Below are 18351 nucleotides of genomic sequence, written 5' to 3' on the forward strand. Positions count from 1 at the left end.
TCCCCATCAAGAGCAGAGGCTGTGGCTGAACAACACCCAAGTTCAGTGGCACTTGTGTGTGAGAGTGCCCTCACACACTGAATGGAGATGCAGGGATGGATGAATGATTCATTCACCCCTATTCATAAATTCAATAGATCTTTTACAACCACCCTCTCATGCAGGGAGCTCTGCTAGGTGCCAGAGGGAAATGGGTAAATATTGATTGGCTGCCTGATGGACTGTCCTGAGTAGCCTCCTGAGTATTCCGTGCTGTAGAGTGGAGACTCCGGAGCCAGACTGCCCTGGTTCCAATCCCAGCTCTGCCACCCACTGGCTGAGTGATCAGAGGCAAGTTACCTCACCTCTCTATGCCTCTGTTTTCTGTATCTGTAAATTGGGCATAACAATAGTACCTACCAACCATATAACGTTGTTCAGAGGATCCCTTGAGTCACATAGGTATTTAGTATATAGCGCAAGGTAAAGGCTCAGTATGTTAGCTATTTATACCATTTTTGTTGTTTGTATTAGTATGAGTCTCTTCAGGACCTCGCAGCAGAGAGACCCCCAACCCTGGTTTTCCCCTCAGAATCCGGCTGCCCTCACCTTACAACCATGGTAACGAGGACCTAGAAAGCATTAGATGACCCTTCCATGAGACCCCCTAAATCCCTCCTGGAAAGTCAGTGCTGTGGGTGAGGCAGGGGTGGGAGCCCCCCACGCCCCTCTCCCACAGCCCGAGGCCACACCTGGATCTCCAGCTGCTGCACCACCTGCATCTGCACGCGGCACTGGGCTGTGCTCCGGTCGTCCAGGGCGTGCTCTGTGTTGAGGTGTCTTCCGGGGGAGGAGGGGGCGGAGAAGAGAAAGTTGGCCCTGGTTCTCCTGCTGTCACCACCCTCCCCATCCTACCCTCTAATCCTGCCCACAGCCTGGAAAGCAGACAGACCAAGAGATACAAAGAAGGGAAAGGGATGGGGAAAAAAACAAAAACAAAAACGGGGCAACGGAGGAAGCCGCCTTCTCGTCAGCCTCCTTTGATGTCTTTGCTAAAATCCCAGCTACAGAGATCTAACTGCAAATGAACTAATTAAGTAAACCTCTGACGAAGCGTGAAAACAATTTGTTTGACCCTGATGCTGCAAGGGTCTGGGAGACAGTGGAGTTAATCAGTCAGTGACAGAGCCTGGCATGGCTATGGCAGCTGGCCGCCTGCTGCCAGCCGCCTGTCCGCCAGGCCCGAAGGCCGTCACTAGGCCGTCGCTCTCCGGGGCTGGGGCTGGGGGAAGCCGGGGAGGGCGGTGGGGGAAGTCCTCTCCTTCTCCTCACACCCCCAACCTGCTGGGCTCAGCAGCCTGGGGTCGGGGTGGGGAGGCTGCTGGCTCAGGAAATACAGACCGCAGACGCGGTAGGAGTGACCGGGGAGTTGATGGGGGGCAGAGAAGGAATGAGGCCCCCCCTGGGGTGAGGATGGCAGGACAGCTGGTGCCTGAAGGCGCAAGAAGTGGCAAGCTAGGTGGCAGGCTGGGGGATGAGGGGCCCTGTTAGGGGAGGCAGGCTGGGGGGCAAAGGAGAGTGGGGCTGACACCTACTTGATAAACTGGCCCAGGTCTTCACACAGGGTCTCACAGCCTGGCCACTTGCACTCTCCGTGTCCGTAGAGGGGGTGGGAGCCGGGCGTCTCCTCGTGGGAGGAGCTGGGAGGGCAGGAGGGAGATGGTGGTCAGCGACCCTGAAGACCCCGGCAGCCCTCGGTCCTGCCCAGCCCCAGCTCCCCTACTAATGACGTTTCTGTCCCTAATACAGGTTCCCCAGACGCCAGGCACAGTTGTGCGTGCCCCGGGAGAGGCAAACCTGCCGGTCCCTGAGCTCCACAACCCCACCCCAGCCTCTACCAACCTTCAGGGTCAAGGCCAGTCCCCCGGCAGGTATACAGCACCTCCTCCCAGCCGGAGCCCCATACCTGTCTCTCCGAGGTGTGAGCACAGTGGGCTGTCCGTTGGGCAGGGTGTGGTGGGAGAGGGGGGGTGAGACTTTGGGGGGGGCGGCGAACGAGGTAGCGGTGGTGGCCGTGCCGGTGAGGTCCAGCCCCTCCTGCTTGACGCTGTCCTCGGCGGGCTGCCCGGGGGCACCCTCGCCCTTCCACAGCTGGGGCAGGTCCGTCGGGCACACGGCTGCGATGGGAGGGAGAGAGAGGGGAGGCTGGCGGGGCCCCAGGAACGCATGGGGCCCCCACCTCACGCCCTGGAGCAGGGGCTGCCAGCCCTCGGGGACAGCGAGGGCATGGGGCTGGGGCTGGCTGGGGGGTGGGCACTCACCTTGCGGGAGGGTCTGGAGGGGCCCCGAGGCTTGGCTGGGCTGCAGGCTGACCAGCCCCTGTCTCTGCAGGTTGAGCAGGTGCTGTTGCTGCAGCTGTTGCATTTGCAGGAGCTGTTGCTGGAAGGCCAGCTGCTTGTTCCCCAGGGCCTGGTGGGGGGCCCGAGGGGGCGGGCAGAGAGGGGTGCCATCAGCCTCAGGCATGCCATCTGGCCCCCACCCTGCGGCCACCCCCTCCCAGGGCCTGTCGGCCCCCGGAGCTGTCGTGGTGGCGTCCGCAGCTGCAGCCTCCCTGCTCCCGGCCCAGCTTCCATAGGGCTGCATGCCTCCTCGCAGGAAACACGCACGCACACACGCACGCACGCACGCACGCGCGCAAACACACACGGCCAGACCCAGACACGCAGCACGACGCCCTCCCGGCTCCCGCCTCCCTCCTTCCGCTGCTTCGGCTGCTTCGGCTCCCGCACCACAGCTGTGCTCGCCTGGGGGGGGCGGGGGGCTCTCATCACAATGATGGATGAGCCTGTCAGACTCCAGGGGCCACTCCCGCCTGGCGGGCACCCTTCCCACATGCCCGGGGTGCCCCCCTTCCGCTCTGAGGAGGGGGCCTTCTCCCCTCCTGCTCCTCTCCTCTCTTGCTTCTTAGATACAGAGAATCAAGGCGTCTGACGGGACTTTAAAAGATCAGCATCGACAGGTCATCAGGACCCAGGCTAGGGAACAGGCGCATCGCTGCTGCCCAGGTGCCCGCCGCCTGCCCACACTTGCTCACTCTGCTCTTAGTGGCTCCCTCTCTCCTGCTCTGGCCCCGCTCCTCCCGACCCCCCCACCCCCAGATTCAGTACTTCACACAAGCACTGACGAGTCAGCCTGTCAGCAAGCCTTTTCTGAGCCCCAGGAGCCAAGCATGTCCTGGGCGCTCTGGAAGCAGGGATGGCTCGGCCCACCTGCCCTGGAGGTGGGGTGGTGGGCTGGCTATTCAGCCTAGAGACAATGCAGAGAAGGCAGCAAATGCGAGACCTCTGAGGGGGAGGCTGAGGGCGGGAGGGAATGACTGGGCGTCAGCAGGGCAGCCTCCTGGGAAGAGGCAACTCGAACTTGGCTGTGGTTTGGCCAGCAGGAGGGAAGTGCGTGTCTGGGACATGGGGTGGGGGGCACTGCAGGGCCTGGTATGGGAGCTCAGAAGGCACTGTGGGCCAGATGGGGCAGGGGGTGCAGGCTGGGGAGTTCTCTGGAGAGGCAGGGCAGGATGTTACAAGAAGCAACAGAGGTTGGGGCAGGGCTGAAGGGGGGCACTGAAAGATTCTCAGGACCAGGCTAGAGGGCTGAGGTGCTGGGTCACTAACAGACAAGCAGGCAGGAAGAGGGCATGACCATGAGGCAGCCGGTCATGAGCGCGGACCATCCGACACTCACATACCCGTCTACGCGTATGTGCTCAGATAACACAGGGCTCAGCCCTTCTGCTCTCCTAATCCAACAACACAAGGCGAGGAGAGGAGGACTGAATGGGGTTGAGGGGAGGTGGTGGAATGTGGGCCTCCATCCCTCCATCCCATCCCCCAGCCTTTCCTGGTTTTTCTGCTATCCCCACAAGGCCATCCTGTCCTGACCACTTTGGGACTCCCAGCCCCTGGCTAGGAGAGGGCTGGCACTGCAGGTGAGGGGCGGGGGTCCTTTGAGGGGCACATCCGGCCCTGCCCGAGCCCCTTACCTCTTTGGGTTGCTGCTTCCCAGCCTGCTGTTGCGTGAGGAGTTGTAAGTGGAGTTGCTCTTGCTGCTTCTTGTAATATTCCTGCAGCTGGGGGTCGACAGCAGGGCGGGAGTGCGTTAGCGCAGGCGGGGGACTGCTGACCCCAAAGCAACGGCCAGCCCTCTCGTGACTGGGCTGCCGTGAAACAGATGGTCCAGCAGGGAGATGTCTGCTCCGAGAGAGGCTCTCCCAGAGCAGAGCCCCAGAGCAGAGCCTGGACGGAGAGGGAACGGAGGGGAGAGGGGAGCCTCCCCGCACAGCGCCGAGCCCTCCCCCTCCCTTGGTGGGTGAGGATGAAGTGCCAGGATGTTCTTTGTCCTTCCCTGGGGTTTGGAGATACAGGTGGGGCGCTGTGAGGGCGTATGGGGGTGTGTGGGAGTCTGCTGTGGGAGAGGCCTGACCTCTGACCCCTCCCCAGCTGTCCTGGAGGAATGCAGGTCAGTCCGGCCCGAGCGGTCTCTCTGGTTTCTGCCACTGCTTTGGCCTTTGGTGATGTTGGTAGTAAACAGGGTGGGAGCGGGGGAGGCCAGTGCCTGGAACACCTCGCCCTCCTCTCCCTGCCCTTCCGGCGGCCCCGGGGCCAGACTCACCTGCTGCAGCATGAGCGCCTGCTGCTGCTGGAGCAAGGCCTGCAGCTGTGGGGGCGACAGGATCTGCTGCATCTGCTGGGGGGTGAGCATCTGCGGCGACATCATGGCCACCGACACGGGCACCTGTGAGATTCGGCCCCGTCAGCCCCTCACCTCTGCCCCACCCCGGGGAGGGTCCGCGCCCAAGCCCCTGCCCACAGCAGGGCAGAGCGGCTCGGCAGTGAGCTGCCTGGGTTCACATTCTGGCTCTGCCACCTGCTAGCTGTGCGTCTCTGGACAAGTGACTCACCTCCCTTGTTCTTGGTTTTCTTGTCTCTGAAATGGAAGTAGCGATAGCGCCTGCCTCTTAAGGTCATCACGAGGGCTAATGAGTTAATACTTAGAACAGAGCCTGCAGACGGTTGGACATTATTGCAGGATGTGCTGTCTTTGGTGCAGGAAGATTAGACCCCAGCGACACTGGTTAGTAGAATCCATGCTGTGCAGGGTTTCTCCCCCAGTGATGGGGAGGGGCAGCACCTAGCCACTGCCGACTCCTGCTCAGTCTGTTCTGAGAACACGATCCACAAGGTGGGCCTGGCCAGGAGGGCAGCCTGCAGCCATGGGAAGGTTTCAAAATGTAGCCCACACGGCACGAGGACCTGGACTTTGGCCCCTCTCACATGCGGGTCACGTACTCCAGCACACCTGTCTAGGCGGCACACACGGTGACCGGGAGCTGACGCCCAGGGAGCACCGTGAGGGCCACCCTGTGTGAGTGTGTACGTGTAATCACCTAACTAGGTCCAAGTGGGGTGGAAAGGACACCATGCAGAGACGCGGGGAGAGGCAGGCCGCTCCTCCTCGCTCTGCAATGAACTTGCCAAGTGACCTCCAGCCATTCACTGGCTGTCTCTGGGGTGTCAGTTTCCTCAACCATAAAACAGAGATGCCTCCTTCCAGCTGGAATTTGCAGGATTCTCATAGTAGGGCAGCTTTCTGCCCCCGGCCCTGGGTGAGGCCTCTATAGGAGGCCCAGAGAATCTAGCTACAGGCAAAAGGTTCAGGGAAAAGCAGTATCATCATTCTTTTCCCGGTTCCCACCTCCCCTGAAACCCCTAGCCTGTGCAGTCATAGCCTGGGTAGTCCAAGTTGCAACACTGTCTTGATGCCCTGTTTTAGCAGGACAGGTGTCCTCACAGGGCCATCGGCCACCCCCATCACTCTTCAAGCCCCATGTGCACAAGTCTCTAATCTCCCGCCTCACTCCCCAGCCCCAGCAGAGCTGGCACATGGCAGGCACTCACTAAGTGTGTGCTCCCCCGAGTTGAGTTACCTTCCTGGCAGATCAACCTTGGGGCGGGGAGGCAGGGGTGCTGGTGGGCCAGTCCAGGGGGAGTGTCTTGCAGAGACTCGTCCTGGTCAGGACAGCACAGGTTATGTCCCCAGCGGATTCCTGGGCCCTTTCACCTTCCCCCAGCCCCACAGGCGGGGCAGAAGAGGAGGAGTTGGTTCCATTCAGGATCCCTGGCAGGGGCAAGGCTCAGCCTCAAGCCACCAGTGAGGGCATCCCCAGGCAGAGGAGCAACGGGGGAAGTGCAGTGGCTCCAGGGACATCGGTAAGTCTCACTGCCCCCACCTCTTCTTGCCCCCCCTTCACTAGTGGCTGAGCTCCAGCCCTGGGCTCCCCTCCTTTACTGCAGCCATCTCTGTGCAAACATCCCTGGAAGGGGCACCTAGCTTTTTAGCCACGGCCACACCGTGTGAATGAAGGCTCTGAGGGGCCTCTAACTAGGAGCCTTAAGCGGCAGGGTTGGGATTCATGCCCAGGTCTGTGTGCTCTGCAGTTCCCGCTGTTCCCACGTCCCGCACCGCCTGCCCCCCCGCGCCCGCCCAGAGCAGGTCTTGAGAAGGGTTAGGAGAGTGTGTGGAAATGGAACCATCCAGGGAGCTCAAGGGTTCGATGAGGCTAGAGATCCCAAAGGCCGACCTCTCTCGTTACAACTGTCTCCTGGGGAGGCTCGGGAAAGCCAGGCTGCAGGGCTGTTCTGGTCCCCACTCTCGGAGGGGCAGGCCATGGCACAGATCCAGCCCCCCCTTGCAGAGCCAGCCTGTATCCTTTGCTAGGTGCTCCCGAGGCAGCTGCATACCTGTCCTTTGACATGGGGGCCCCAAACATGGTGGAGCTCAGAGCCCTGGATTTCTGAGTCAGAGGGCCCAGGTTCTTGTCCCTGACATTGACTATCCTTTGAAATCGCCAAGCCTCACTTTCTGCATCTGCTAACTGGGCTTTGGCACATCTGCCCTCCCCGCTTCACACGACTACTCAAGATGATGTTGTTGGCGGCTGATTACGTGCCAGGCGTGCCAGGTGCTTGGCTAAGCCCTTTATGTGTATTATCTCCCTGAATCCTCACAGCAGCCCTGGGAGGAAGGTACCATCATTGTCACCATTTTAGAGATGAGAAAACCGAGGCCTAGAGGGACAGTGGGGGAAGGAGTAAGTGAAAGTGATTTGTATGGCCATGAAATTCTACACAAATGTAAAGAAAATTACTTTTTAAAACATTCTGGATTTTCCTTTTCCCTTCTTTCCCTCCCCTCTTCCACGAGTGCACCTTAGGCACGCCAGGGCCCCAACGTTCCGGCCCCAGGGGCATTACGTGGCAAGGGTCACTTTGGGCAAAAGCTCTGGGCCTCCCATGCTCATGGCTGTGAGAACTGAACTAGAGGAGATGGACAAGGCCCCCAGCCGAGGAGACTGAGCCTAGACACCCAGGAGGTCTTTCCAGGCACCAGGGGTGTGAGTCACTGCGAGTGGCCTGCAGGAAAGGATGTGGTATTTCCTTCCTTGGGGCTTTCCTACTTGGAGGCAGGGGAATGGAAGAGATGACCTTGGAAGGCCTCCCCGGCCCCTGCTGTTCCTGCCAGTTGGCTGAGCTGCTGGCTGGAGAGGCGGCTGCAGTAATCTGGATGGATTACCTTGTGTGTACTTGTCTTGAAGGTGGCCCAGCGGGGTCAAGAAAGGTCAGTGAGGTGGCAGCTGCCTGCTATCTCCTGAGCTGGCTGAGCCCATCCCTTCCCCTCACACCCCTTGGGGGTTCTGAGGACTGAGCTGGAGCTCCCCTGGTGTCCCCAATGACCCCTCACCAGGCTGGGATTTGTCAGGATGGGCACCGTCAGCTAGTCAGCCCAGCGAGGCCCGTGAGTCACCATCTGGAGGGCGGCCAGGGCAGCTAAATGCTTACAAAAGCCCTGGCAGTGTAAGCCCCGGGCAAAATGCCCGACAGCTGCCTCCAGCCCCTCCCTCAGGGACCCTGCTCAGGCCTGGAGCCCTCCAACCACCATGTAAATCACCGTGGGGCAGACACTAGGTGATTTACAAAATCATCTCGTTTTATCCTCACCATCCTAGGGGACAGATGCTGTTATTAGCCCCATTTTGCAGATGAGGCAACTCAGGCCCAGAGAGGTTAAGAAACTTGTCCAAAGTCACACAGCTGACAAGGGGCAGAGCCAGGATTTTAACCCAAACAACTAGCTCCAGAACTCAAAGTTTCCTGCCTACACTGTGATGCTGCCACGTGCTTAGCATAGTAGTGAACTGCAGTCCCCAGTACAGAGCCCTGGCCCGATGGTTCTCTGGGCTTGGGGAGATGGGGGTTCTTGGGGCCATGTCTGAACTTCTCCAGGAGCCTGGAGCCCCAACCCTGGATACCTTCCTTGCCTCTCATCCCCACCCTCAGGTTCATAATCTCCAAGGAAGTGGGGCTTCTGACCCCGCGTGGGGTCCAGGGCCTAGAAACAGCTTTTCTAAGAACTCAAGGCTAGTGGTGGGATAGGGGAGAGCATATTTTGTTGATCTGGAGCCTGAATCAAGTGGGTAATGCAGATCGATGGCAGCCTCTTTCCCAGTGGTCCCCAACTCAAGGCAGGATTGCCTGCCCACTCACCTCCCAGCCGTGTTCACCACCCCTCTCTTAGAGCCAGCTTCAGAAGAGTTTCTAAAACCATATTAGGTCTCCAGCTCCAGCCTGGAGATTGCCTGGTTTGTCCCTGGGCCTGGGCCCCAGGCAGGGAGAGCTCAATCACAGAAGGCAGCACAGGTAGCTGGGAGTTTGGGCAGAAGGTTGGCTAGGGCAGGCCCCTTAGCTGTGCCCAGCCCTCGTCTCATCTTCTCAGCCCCCTTGCCATTTCTAGAAGTTCTTCTTGGTGTCTCACCACGATCTTTCTTGCTGCAGCTCCAGCCAGGACTGAGGACTACCTTCTGGTCATTTGCAAGGGAGTTTAACCTAAACTAAGCTCTGGCCTAGTCTCCCCACTCACCCAGGGACCCCGATTCCCAGACTTAAGAGGTTGAGTTTGGGTCCTTGATTCTGGCACCAAATTGTATCCATCCCAACTCTCAGCCTCTAAATAAGCTTCCTCTATGTCCGGTACCATCCCTGCTCCTCCCAGCCCAGCATACACGGTAAGCACTCTGCAAATGTTGTCAGTTTAGGAAGTACTGAGTAAGTGTTTGTTGAGTGACCCCTCTCGTTTTTGGGGGGTGGGGGTGATCTCCGAAGGAAGATTCCACAGCCTCCTTTCCTTTCTTAATTATTTCAGATCCTACCCTTCTTACCCTGCTGCAAAGTCCTTCTTGATGTCTGACCTCAGTCCCTCCAACTACCATCCAGCTCCCTCCCTCTTACTTGGGTCAGGAGACCCTCTCTGGGTTGGGGAACATTCCTACTGTTCCCCAGCCTACCCCTCCCTGTTCTTAGAAGTGGGTACTAGGCTGGGCCCAGGGTAGAAAATTCAGAACAGATTCAGAACAGTAGCCCGAGGGCCACTTCAGACCCAGGGAATATATGGGGGGCTCCCTAATTCAAAGAGACCCAGTCCTGACACTACGGGGGCATGAGAACCTACTACCTCATTCCAGTGTGAGAACTTTCTTCTTCCCGTTAGCGGCTATCCGAACTGTCCTCCCCTTCCCCGCCCAGGCCACTACCCCTCTTTGCCCAACTCCTCCCCCTGAGGGCTGTCTCATTAGGTTGGAGACTTTTAAAAGAGGGTCACTGCTCAGGCCCCACAACTGTCCTGTCCGGCACCTTCAACTTCTTGAAAGCACTTTCGGAACGTAAGCTTGTTTCACAGAAAACCCAGATATGCCCTCGGAGCCGGAGCCGCAGAGCACTGGAATTTGCCCCAGGACAAACCCAGTCCCGGGTCCTTCTCCGGCCACCCTGTACCCCCTCCCTGCCCTGCTCCACTCGTCCCCCCCACTCCCTCAGCACCCCACCCTTCAGGCTTCAGCGCTTTGCGGATCGGATTGTGCTCACCCTTCCTCCCTTAGATAAACTTCCTTCCAAAGCCCCGCTTAGTCCCCTCCCCAATTTGGAGCCACCACCCCTGCCCCCCACCCCCCGCCAAGAGGGGTGGGGAGAGCGAGGAAGCCCGGCTGCCAGGGGAGGGGGAGGGGAGCCAGGGGGGAGGGGAGCGGGCTGCCCGCGGAGCTGTGACCCACCCCGACTCAGACGGCAATTCTCCCAAGTTCTTTGTGACACAAAAGGTAAACAGAAGGCCTGGCTTACCCCCGCCCCCAACCCCATCTCCCCTCCCCTCCCCTCCCCCAGCCAGCCAGATGGGCCGGCACGCTGCGGGGAAGGGAGAGGCGGACAAAAAGGGCAGGTTGTGCAAAGGAAAACAAAAGAGACAGAGACATCAAGAGACAGGAAATGTGGGGAGACAGAGAGAGTTGGTGGGTGAGAGACAAGGAGGTGGGGGGAGGGCGTGGTGGCCTCAGCAAGTGAGAGAGCCTGGGAGGGAAGCAGAGAGAGATGGGCTGAGTGACCCAGAAGTGCCAGGGAGAGACCCTGAGGGCAGAGCCAGGGAAGAGGAGGCAGGCAGACAGGTACAGAGGCAGAGGGCTCAGGCAGACTCAAACTCTGAGCGACAGCCGCGAGGCTTGGTGGAGGAAGGGCTGGGCGGTCAGGTGCAGATGAGAAGGTGGTGTTTCTTCACCTGCCCCTGCAGAGACTGCAATCCCCTCTGGAAAGCCGCCCCCTCTCTGGCACTGGGGATGGGCCAGAGCAATTCTCCAGCCGGTTCTTCCCCTCCCTGGTCCTTCCCCTCCCTCGGTGCCAAGCCCACCCTCCGACCTGGCCCCAGCCCAGCCCAGTACAGGAGGGCATCCTCCTCACCTGCACGGCAGAGGCCGACTGCTTGCTGTCATTGTTCCCTGGGGAGCTCAGGCCCGAGGCCTGCTGCAGCAGGAACTGCCGGGCCACTTGGAGAGCCTGCAAGACAGGGGCGAATCAGTGCTCCGGCTGCTCCAGCAGACGTGGGAGGGCAAGGGTCAGTGCAGGATCCTGGATTCAGGGAGCGTTTGGAGAGAATAAAGGGGAGGAGATCAGGGTCATGTAGAAGGTCTTGGCGATGAGTGAGAGGGTCACGGGGTCCACCTGGGTTAGGGGATAAGGATATAGGTAGGAGTCACTGAGAGAAGCTGCCAGGCTTTGGGGATCAGAACCTGTAGGGACTCACTCTGGGACCTGGTGAGGTTTTGTTGGGACTCAATGGGGGCAGCAAATGGGTCAGTGGTCAAAACAAGGACCCAGGAGAAAGTACAGTGGTGGACTCAGGCTATTAATAGTAGGTACAATTTGTCGAGCATCTACTATGTGTCAGGCACTTTACCAGCAAGATGTCATTTAATCCTCTCCTGGGAGGGTGTGAGGTAGGGATTATTGGTCCCATTTTGCAGATGAGGAAACTGAAGTTAAGTAATATGTCCAAGGTCACACAGCTAGGAAGCGTCAGAGCCAGGATTTGAGACCAAGAAGCCTGGCTCCGAGGCCATCTGCCTTACTAGGTGGTCGGTCTGGGGGCTATGGGAGTAGCATTCACTTGGAGTCAGAGCACACAGTTGGGGGGATGAGGGTGGAGTCTCAGGGTCTCAGGGTCTGAGCGCTACGTGGCTTTATGAGTCGGGGCAGGAGGTCTGGGAGCAGGGCCTTGTGGCGCTGGGGGAATTGGATCAAGTCCTGAAGGGAGTGTGTGAAGTATCAGTGAGTTACACTGACTGTAGTGGTCGGGGCTTGGGGGCCACGGTGGCTCAGACTGGACTCTGAGCCGGTGGGATCATGAGAACGGGAGATGCACGGAGTCTGCAGGAGGAGCCTCTCCGGCCAGGCAGTGGGCCTAGGAGGTGGGCGGACGAGCAGTGAGAGGTTGAATAGGAGAGGTCACGTAGGAGACAGAGGCCAGGAAGTTCTCTGTAAGGTCAGCCAAGCCCTCCATCCCCCGCCACTCCAGGTCAGTAGGGGGCTCAGAGGCAGGGGATGTGGGGACCTGTCCTGAATCCACATTTCAGGAGCACAAAATATACCCAGGTTCCTCAAAGATCTCCTTGGGGGCCAGAGCAGTTGTGTCCAGGCCTTTGACAGGGGGGCCTGGCATCAGGCAGACCTGGGTTTGAAGCCCAGTTGTGCCGCCTACCAGTAGGGTGACCTTGGGCAAGTTATCCCCTATCTTTGTGTTCCAGTCTGCTCCGCAAAACTGGGCCACTACCTAACTTTGAAATACGTGCGGGTGGGGGTGGGGTGTTAAAGGACCAATGCTTGGCACTAAAGGACCAATGCTTGGCACTTGGTCGGCATTCGAGGAGCATCCGCTTCCTTCCTGTATCCTGAATCTCTCACCTCCTCCAGCCTCTCCCCAGCGCACCTATTAAATGCAACAGGCCACCTGCGGCTTCCTCGCACATCTATCCACACACACACTTGTCTGTCCTCACGTGGACTTCCACTCTCCTACCCACGGCGAGCACCACCAAGGCAGACCTATAAGGCGGGACACGGATGCACTCATAGCCCCCCACCCCGCCACTCAGCAAACACTTAGGGGGCGCCCACTGTACACCAAGCATATATACACACCCCCTTCGCAGCCCTTTCATTGAATAGCTGAGCCTCCCTGAGGCTTAAACCTAGTTTACCTTAGGACAGTACCTAAATACACCCTGGTGTATCTATGGGAGCATGTCCCAGGGCAGACCTGGCATCCAGATTGGCATGCCCCTCACCAGCGCCCCAGATCCTAGGCCTCTTCCATGCCCCTCTTCCCTGGGACCTCACACTGGGAGGAGTGGCCCGGGGTTGCTTCTCTTCAAGATTCACATCAGAAAGTAGAAATCTGACCTGAGTCAAGGGCTCTGAGAGGCTGTGGCAGGAGGTGCAGGGTGAAGAAGAGGGGAAGGAGGTGGCCAGCTGGTCATCCGGAAGGGGCCCTGCCTCTATGTGCCTCGTTTTTAGGGACCTCCCCCCCAGGTCCAATGACATGGGCTGGACAGATGCTCTTTGTCCTCCAAAGGTAGAGATGGGGTAGAGGGGTCAGAGATCGGGGGCAAGGTGGGTGAAGAGGATGGCTCAGGGGCTGGCAGCCCAGGTGACCCAGAGGGGATGCTGGTCATGGTGGGGGGAGGAAGCCCCCCCCCCAATCCCTGGTGGGAAGAGAGGAGCCACAGGGGACGGTTTTCCAGGGGAAGTTGGAGGGAGTCCCGAGCAGTCTCCTGGTCGGGGGAGTGGCCTGGGGGGCTGGATTCTCTCCCCACTGACTCACTTACTTTGTGGTCCCCTGGAGCATGAAATTACAAGATTTACAGGAAAAAAATGACAGGGCCTTGCAATCTTATTCCTGTGAGACCTCCCTGCGACAGGCCCCACCCCTCCTATCACTCTGAGCCTTTCCTCCCCCGTTAGGCCAGGTGACAGGGGACCAGGTGAGACTCTAGGCCTGGCCAGGTTGTCACCTCCTCTGACCTCCCACCCTTCCCCCCACACTCCTTCCTTCCCGCCAGGGACGGTGCTAGGTGCTAGGTGCTGGGGACACAGAGAAACAGAACTTGGCCCTGCCCCAGGGCTCAGGGCCTGGTGCTGTGATGAGACGCCCGTCACAGACTGAGGTGGAGATGGACACCAGCGCCGGGGCCCAGATGAGGTGGCAGCACTGACTGGAGGCTGGAAGGGCAGGCTCAGCAAGTGGACAAGGAGGGTGAAGGGCGTTCCAGGCACAGCGACCCTCACACCACAGACGACTGAAATAGCCGGTGAGTCTGGGGACCTGGAAACCACTTGCAGGGACAGAAAATCGAGCTGTGTTGGAGGTTAAGTAGCCAGAGAGGCTGGAGGAGCCCACAGGGTCTGCTCCTCTAGGCACTTCATTCATTCATCCTTCACTCATTCCTTCATTCACTTTTATGGCCACCCACCTCATACTGGCTTGGAGAAGATGGGGAGGTGACAGTGGGCAGCACACACTCATTTCATGGACTTTGCTTACAGCCCAGCCTTGACCCAATTAGGGACTTGGTACCACCTGAAGATCACCCTATAGGTGCCCAGGGGTGAGGGTGATGGGCAGACCCTGGGTTTGGGGCCCAGTCTCCCCTCCCCAGATGGCCTGGACATGTCACTGACTGCTCAGCGCCCTGTAATGCTGCTCCATCCCCCACCCCCATCTGGACCCCTAGCCAGGGATGGTGCTCTGGGAGGAGGGGCGGGGGAGGCCCTCTGGCCTAGGATGTCCTCCTCCAGGGTGGTCACCCAAGGGATCAGGCAGATCTAAGACTTTCTAAAGCCCCATCCGAGCCACAGTCGCCACTCTGGCACACCAGGCATGTGTCTGCACTGCCTGCCGTGGCTGGGGCCTGATACACGGGGTTCAGTTTTCCTTCCTTGTGGGCCAGATACAGCTTTGGGTAGGAAGAGGCATTGAGAATCCCACCAGGGAGAAGGCATGGGGTGGGGGGGCTCAGGGCAGAATGGGAGATTGGGAGCCATTTGGCCTTTTAAACCTTATTTTCCTGCTCCCTCCACCCCTCAGACTGAAAACCAAATGCCCAGCTCTGTGGTTTGGGGAATGAAGTCTAGTTTTCCTCTAAAGGAAGCAGTACCGGGTCCATTCAGGGCCCGGACCCTGGTCAAAGGGATCTGGATCCAAATCCTGGCTCCACCAAATACTGAGTGACCTTGGGTAAGTCACATCACTGCTCTGAGCCTCAGTTTCTTCCTGTGTAAAATGGGAATAACCCTGTAGTCAGCTCACAGGTTTGCTGTGAAGAATACATGTGACGGTGCGCATGGAGTACTTGGCACAGTGCTGGCACTCAGTGGGTCCTGGATGGACGTTAACTCTTGTGATTGTGATTATTGATCTTTCACCTTCCCAGGCAGCTCCTGATCATTTGTCCAGTGCCACCCAGAAGGACTTGTTAACCAAGCCCTTTTCCATCTACACCCGCCCCCATTCCCCCTCAAGCCTAAGAACTCAGTCTCGCTAATGAAGCCGAACTCTCCTCCCCCAACCGCCCATTCAGAAGTCATTAGCAGGAGCTTCACAATTAGGAACAAATGGCTTATAACGGATGGCATCCAGGGAGGGATGGCATCCAGGGAGGGCGGCGGGGTTGGAGGGGACTGAAGCTAGTGCTTTGAGGGCAACAGGGAGCTGCTATGAAAAGAGAAACAAGTCTTGGGGCAGATGCATCTCTCATCTGCGGGATGAGACTACACCCTCATTTCTGTCTTGGAGAATTTGGGGGAGGACCAGCATCCTCTCTGTGGAGGCCAGGTGCAGGGCTGTTTACCGGTTCTTTCTCCAGGCTGGAGGATTCCAGGTCTGTGTCGGGGTCCCAGCCTTACTCTGTGCGTTTGGGAGGGCGGGGACCTGGTGCTCAGGGAGACAAGCACGAAGGGCTGAACTTTTGAGAACAGAGAAGCAGAGTCACGCAGGTCACAGACCTGGTGAGCTGGAGTGTTAGAGGGTATCTAGTCTAGTGTTTTCCCAATTGCTGGTCATGAGTTAATGGTGGGTCATATAATATCAATTTAGAAGGTCAAAAAAATAGGAAAAAATACACACACACACACACACACACACACACACGAAAACATCAGAGTTACTAGGTAAGCATAAGCATTGTTTCGTGAAACTCTTGTGTGCTGCCACTCCAAATAAAAGGCATTTCTTACGGCAGATCTCCAGCAAAAAGGTTTGTGAAACACTTATCTAGTTCACTTTATCGATAAGGAAACGGAGATCCGAAGAGGGGCAGTGAAGCGCCCAAAGTCACACAGCGGCAGAAGCAGAACCTAAATCCCCCTGGGCCTGACACAGGGCTCTCTGCACAGGGGTGAGGAGCCAGAAGCTGGGCAGACAGGATGGAGGAACCCCCCCCCGCCCCCGCCCCAGCAAACTCTGGTCTAATCCCGATGGTGGTAAAGAGCAGCCCAAATAGACAAAACCCAAACTTCTTTTGTCTGCATCTAGCTAATTTTGGCAAAATTGGGATCTCAATTGTCTCGATAATTTCAACTGAGAGCTGGCTCGATTTAGGGGAAGGGGCCCTAGAAGGGTGTTTGGTGGGCCGGCCCACCCCAAACCTGAAAAGCCCTCCCAGGAAGGCCCATCTCACCTGCTCCCCCCCCCACCCCGGAATATGACTTTTGATTCATTTATCTATAATTCAGCGAGTATTTGTGAAGCCCCACAGGGCACTCACACTGTCCTAGACACTGGGGACATGGCGTATTTGCTTTAATGGAGCTCACATTCTAATGGGATGAGACAGACCCTACAGCAAAGCGAAGCGAGCTGTGAGATGATGGCCAGCATTACGCAAAGGACGGCTGGCTGGTTACTTAGATTGTGTGGCCAGGGAAGGCCTCTCGAGGACGCATTTAGGATGAGGGGGCTACTCTTCCAGGGGAGGGTATTCACGGTTGGAAGGAGCTGGTGCAAGAGCCCGGAGGTGGGCATATAAGGCTGGAGCATTATGAACCAAAAAGGCCAGTGTGGCCAAGCTGAGTGGCCTGAGAAGAAGTCCCAGGGGTGAGCCGCAGCCGCATCACCGGGACGATGGCTTTTCATTGCCTTCTACACTCAAGGAAAAATTGTTGGAGGATTTTAAGCAGGAATTGACACAATCTCTGAGAGAAGACACCTAACCCACTGCTAGTAAACAGGAGGTACCTAATAAGTATTTGTTGACTTGAATTAAACAGGAAACGTCTCTCCGTCTACCCCTTGAAATACAAGTCCTCTGGGACCAGAGTGTGGAGGGAAGGGGTGCAGGGAGAAGGGTCAGGGGTCAGGGGCCCCCACCACTAAGGGTGCTGACCTGGGGAGATCCAGGTTCTTCACCAGCCAGGCTTTATCCTCCAGCAAAGAGACATAAAAATGAAATTACACAGAGAAGGGGGGCAAGGAGGATGGGGAAGAGGAGACCATAAAACCCCCGAAGTGATTCTACACCTTCTTCCCTTGGAAAAAAAAAGCTTTTTGGAAAAGGCTGTAAATTTTTTTTACACCAACCTCGTAAAAATGACATCGGCGCATTCTCAAATTAGAACCATTAAAATGAAAACCAGCAACGCGCAGATACAGACAGGCCCACGTGGGTGGGAGATGCACAGACCGGTTTTAGGACCCCTTCACCGCCAAGTGAGCGTCTTGAGAATGCCTCCTCTCCACAGAACAGAATTAACAAATGAACCCAACAGTGCCCAAAAGGGCAAGGCCCTCCCCAGAGGCTCCTTCCTTCCCTCCCTTCGTGCCCCCAGCGGGGAACAGCCCTAGGCCCATCCAGATCCAGCCTCTCCGGGCCAAAACCGGCTCCAATAGAAAGGTCCAGCAGTGGCATCCGGGAAGGAGCTGAAATAGTGCGGGGCGGTTGGGGCGGTTGGGTCGGCGGGATGGTGGCGCTTCCCCTCAGAGAGACTCCTCCCAGATGCGTCCCAGTAACTGGAGTTCTCCAGAAGGGGGTCTATTCCCAGGCCTGGGTTCAGCGCCACCCTCACGCTAGCCATTCCGCAGGGGTTGTAAGTGTGGGGTTTAGAGAGGGGACTGTGGGGGGCATGCAGTTCCCTCCCCACTGACTCCCACCGGGGCTCCTCAGAATGAAGGGGCTCCAGTAGGAGAAAACCTAGCTCACCAGCTGGGCACTGGCCCTGGGATGCGGCCCGTCCCGCTTCAATCCTTCACCCTCAGAAGCGGAAACACTCACCCCCTTTCCCCAGTTCTCCCTGGTCCCCAAACTCCTATCAGTAAGGACAAGAACTCTGGTAACAAAAAGGGGGTGAGAGGGGGAAAAAAGAGGGGGTGTCCGAATTCCACAGCAGAAGGGAAGCCTGGCAGCACAGTGCACTTGCTCTTCCCTAGTCCCAAGGAAGCAGCGGCCTGAGCATCCCTTTCCCAGGCCCCGGGCCCTCTCCTTGACCTTTCTCTCCCCTCTTAGGGAAACTTCCTTTTTTGTTGGACTAGGGGGCAGACACACAAAACAGGGTGGCCTTTGGTTTAGTAACCCAGGAAGGGTGAGAGAAGGGAGGTTAGGTCCTGTCCCCTGCGGCATCCTCTCAGGACCCTGCCTGTCACTTTACTACCCGGGCCCACCTCTCACCTGCTCTCTGTTCCCAAGCAAGAGGGAGCGGTCGGTCGTTTCTAACACTACCCCACAGCTGTCCCGGGTCAGGGACCTCACCCACGGGAACTTTCTAAGTCTCGCCTCTGAGGAGTTCGGGTCCCAGCTCTCCCTCCAGGCCCCCAGCACTTCCTGGGAAGGGGCTCACTCTACGGAAAGGAAAGGGGAGTTTGGAGGGTGTAGGACTAGAGATGAAGGAGCAGAATCTGGGGCAGGAGGGTGGGAGTCCCAAAGACTGAAGAAATGGGCCCCAGACCTGAAGA

At 57.9% G+C, this 18351-nt stretch overlaps 1 protein-coding gene across 3 annotated transcripts in view; it reads right to left on the minus strand.

Annotated features, from left to right (window-relative positions):
• FOXP4 (forkhead box P4) overlaps window positions 1-18351 on the minus strand; it is a 60054-nt gene that overhangs the window by 18491 nt on the left and 23212 nt on the right. For all 3 annotated transcript variants that reach the window (XR_014251243.1, XM_082414913.1, XM_082414914.1), the window contains exons 3-9: window positions 10812-10907; window positions 4645-4767; window positions 4016-4102; window positions 2301-2448; window positions 1946-2156; window positions 1575-1679; window positions 732-819 (exon numbers count right to left, since the gene is read on the minus strand). Coding sequence is in view for 2 of the 3 variants with exons in the window: in XM_082414913.1 (XP_082271039.1) it covers window positions 732-819; window positions 1575-1679; window positions 1946-2156; window positions 2301-2448; window positions 4016-4102; window positions 4645-4767; window positions 10812-10907 (858 nt within the window). In the remaining variant the exon portion in view is untranslated. The remainder of the gene's footprint in view (window positions 1-731; window positions 820-1574; window positions 1680-1945; window positions 2157-2300; window positions 2449-4015; window positions 4103-4644; window positions 4768-10811; window positions 10908-18351) is intronic.

The sequence above is a fragment of the Balaenoptera physalus genome (genome assembly GCF_965194825.1).
Source record: "Balaenoptera physalus genome assembly, chromosome: 11".
Lineage (NCBI taxonomy): Eukaryota > Metazoa > Chordata > Mammalia > Artiodactyla > Balaenopteridae > Balaenoptera > Balaenoptera physalus.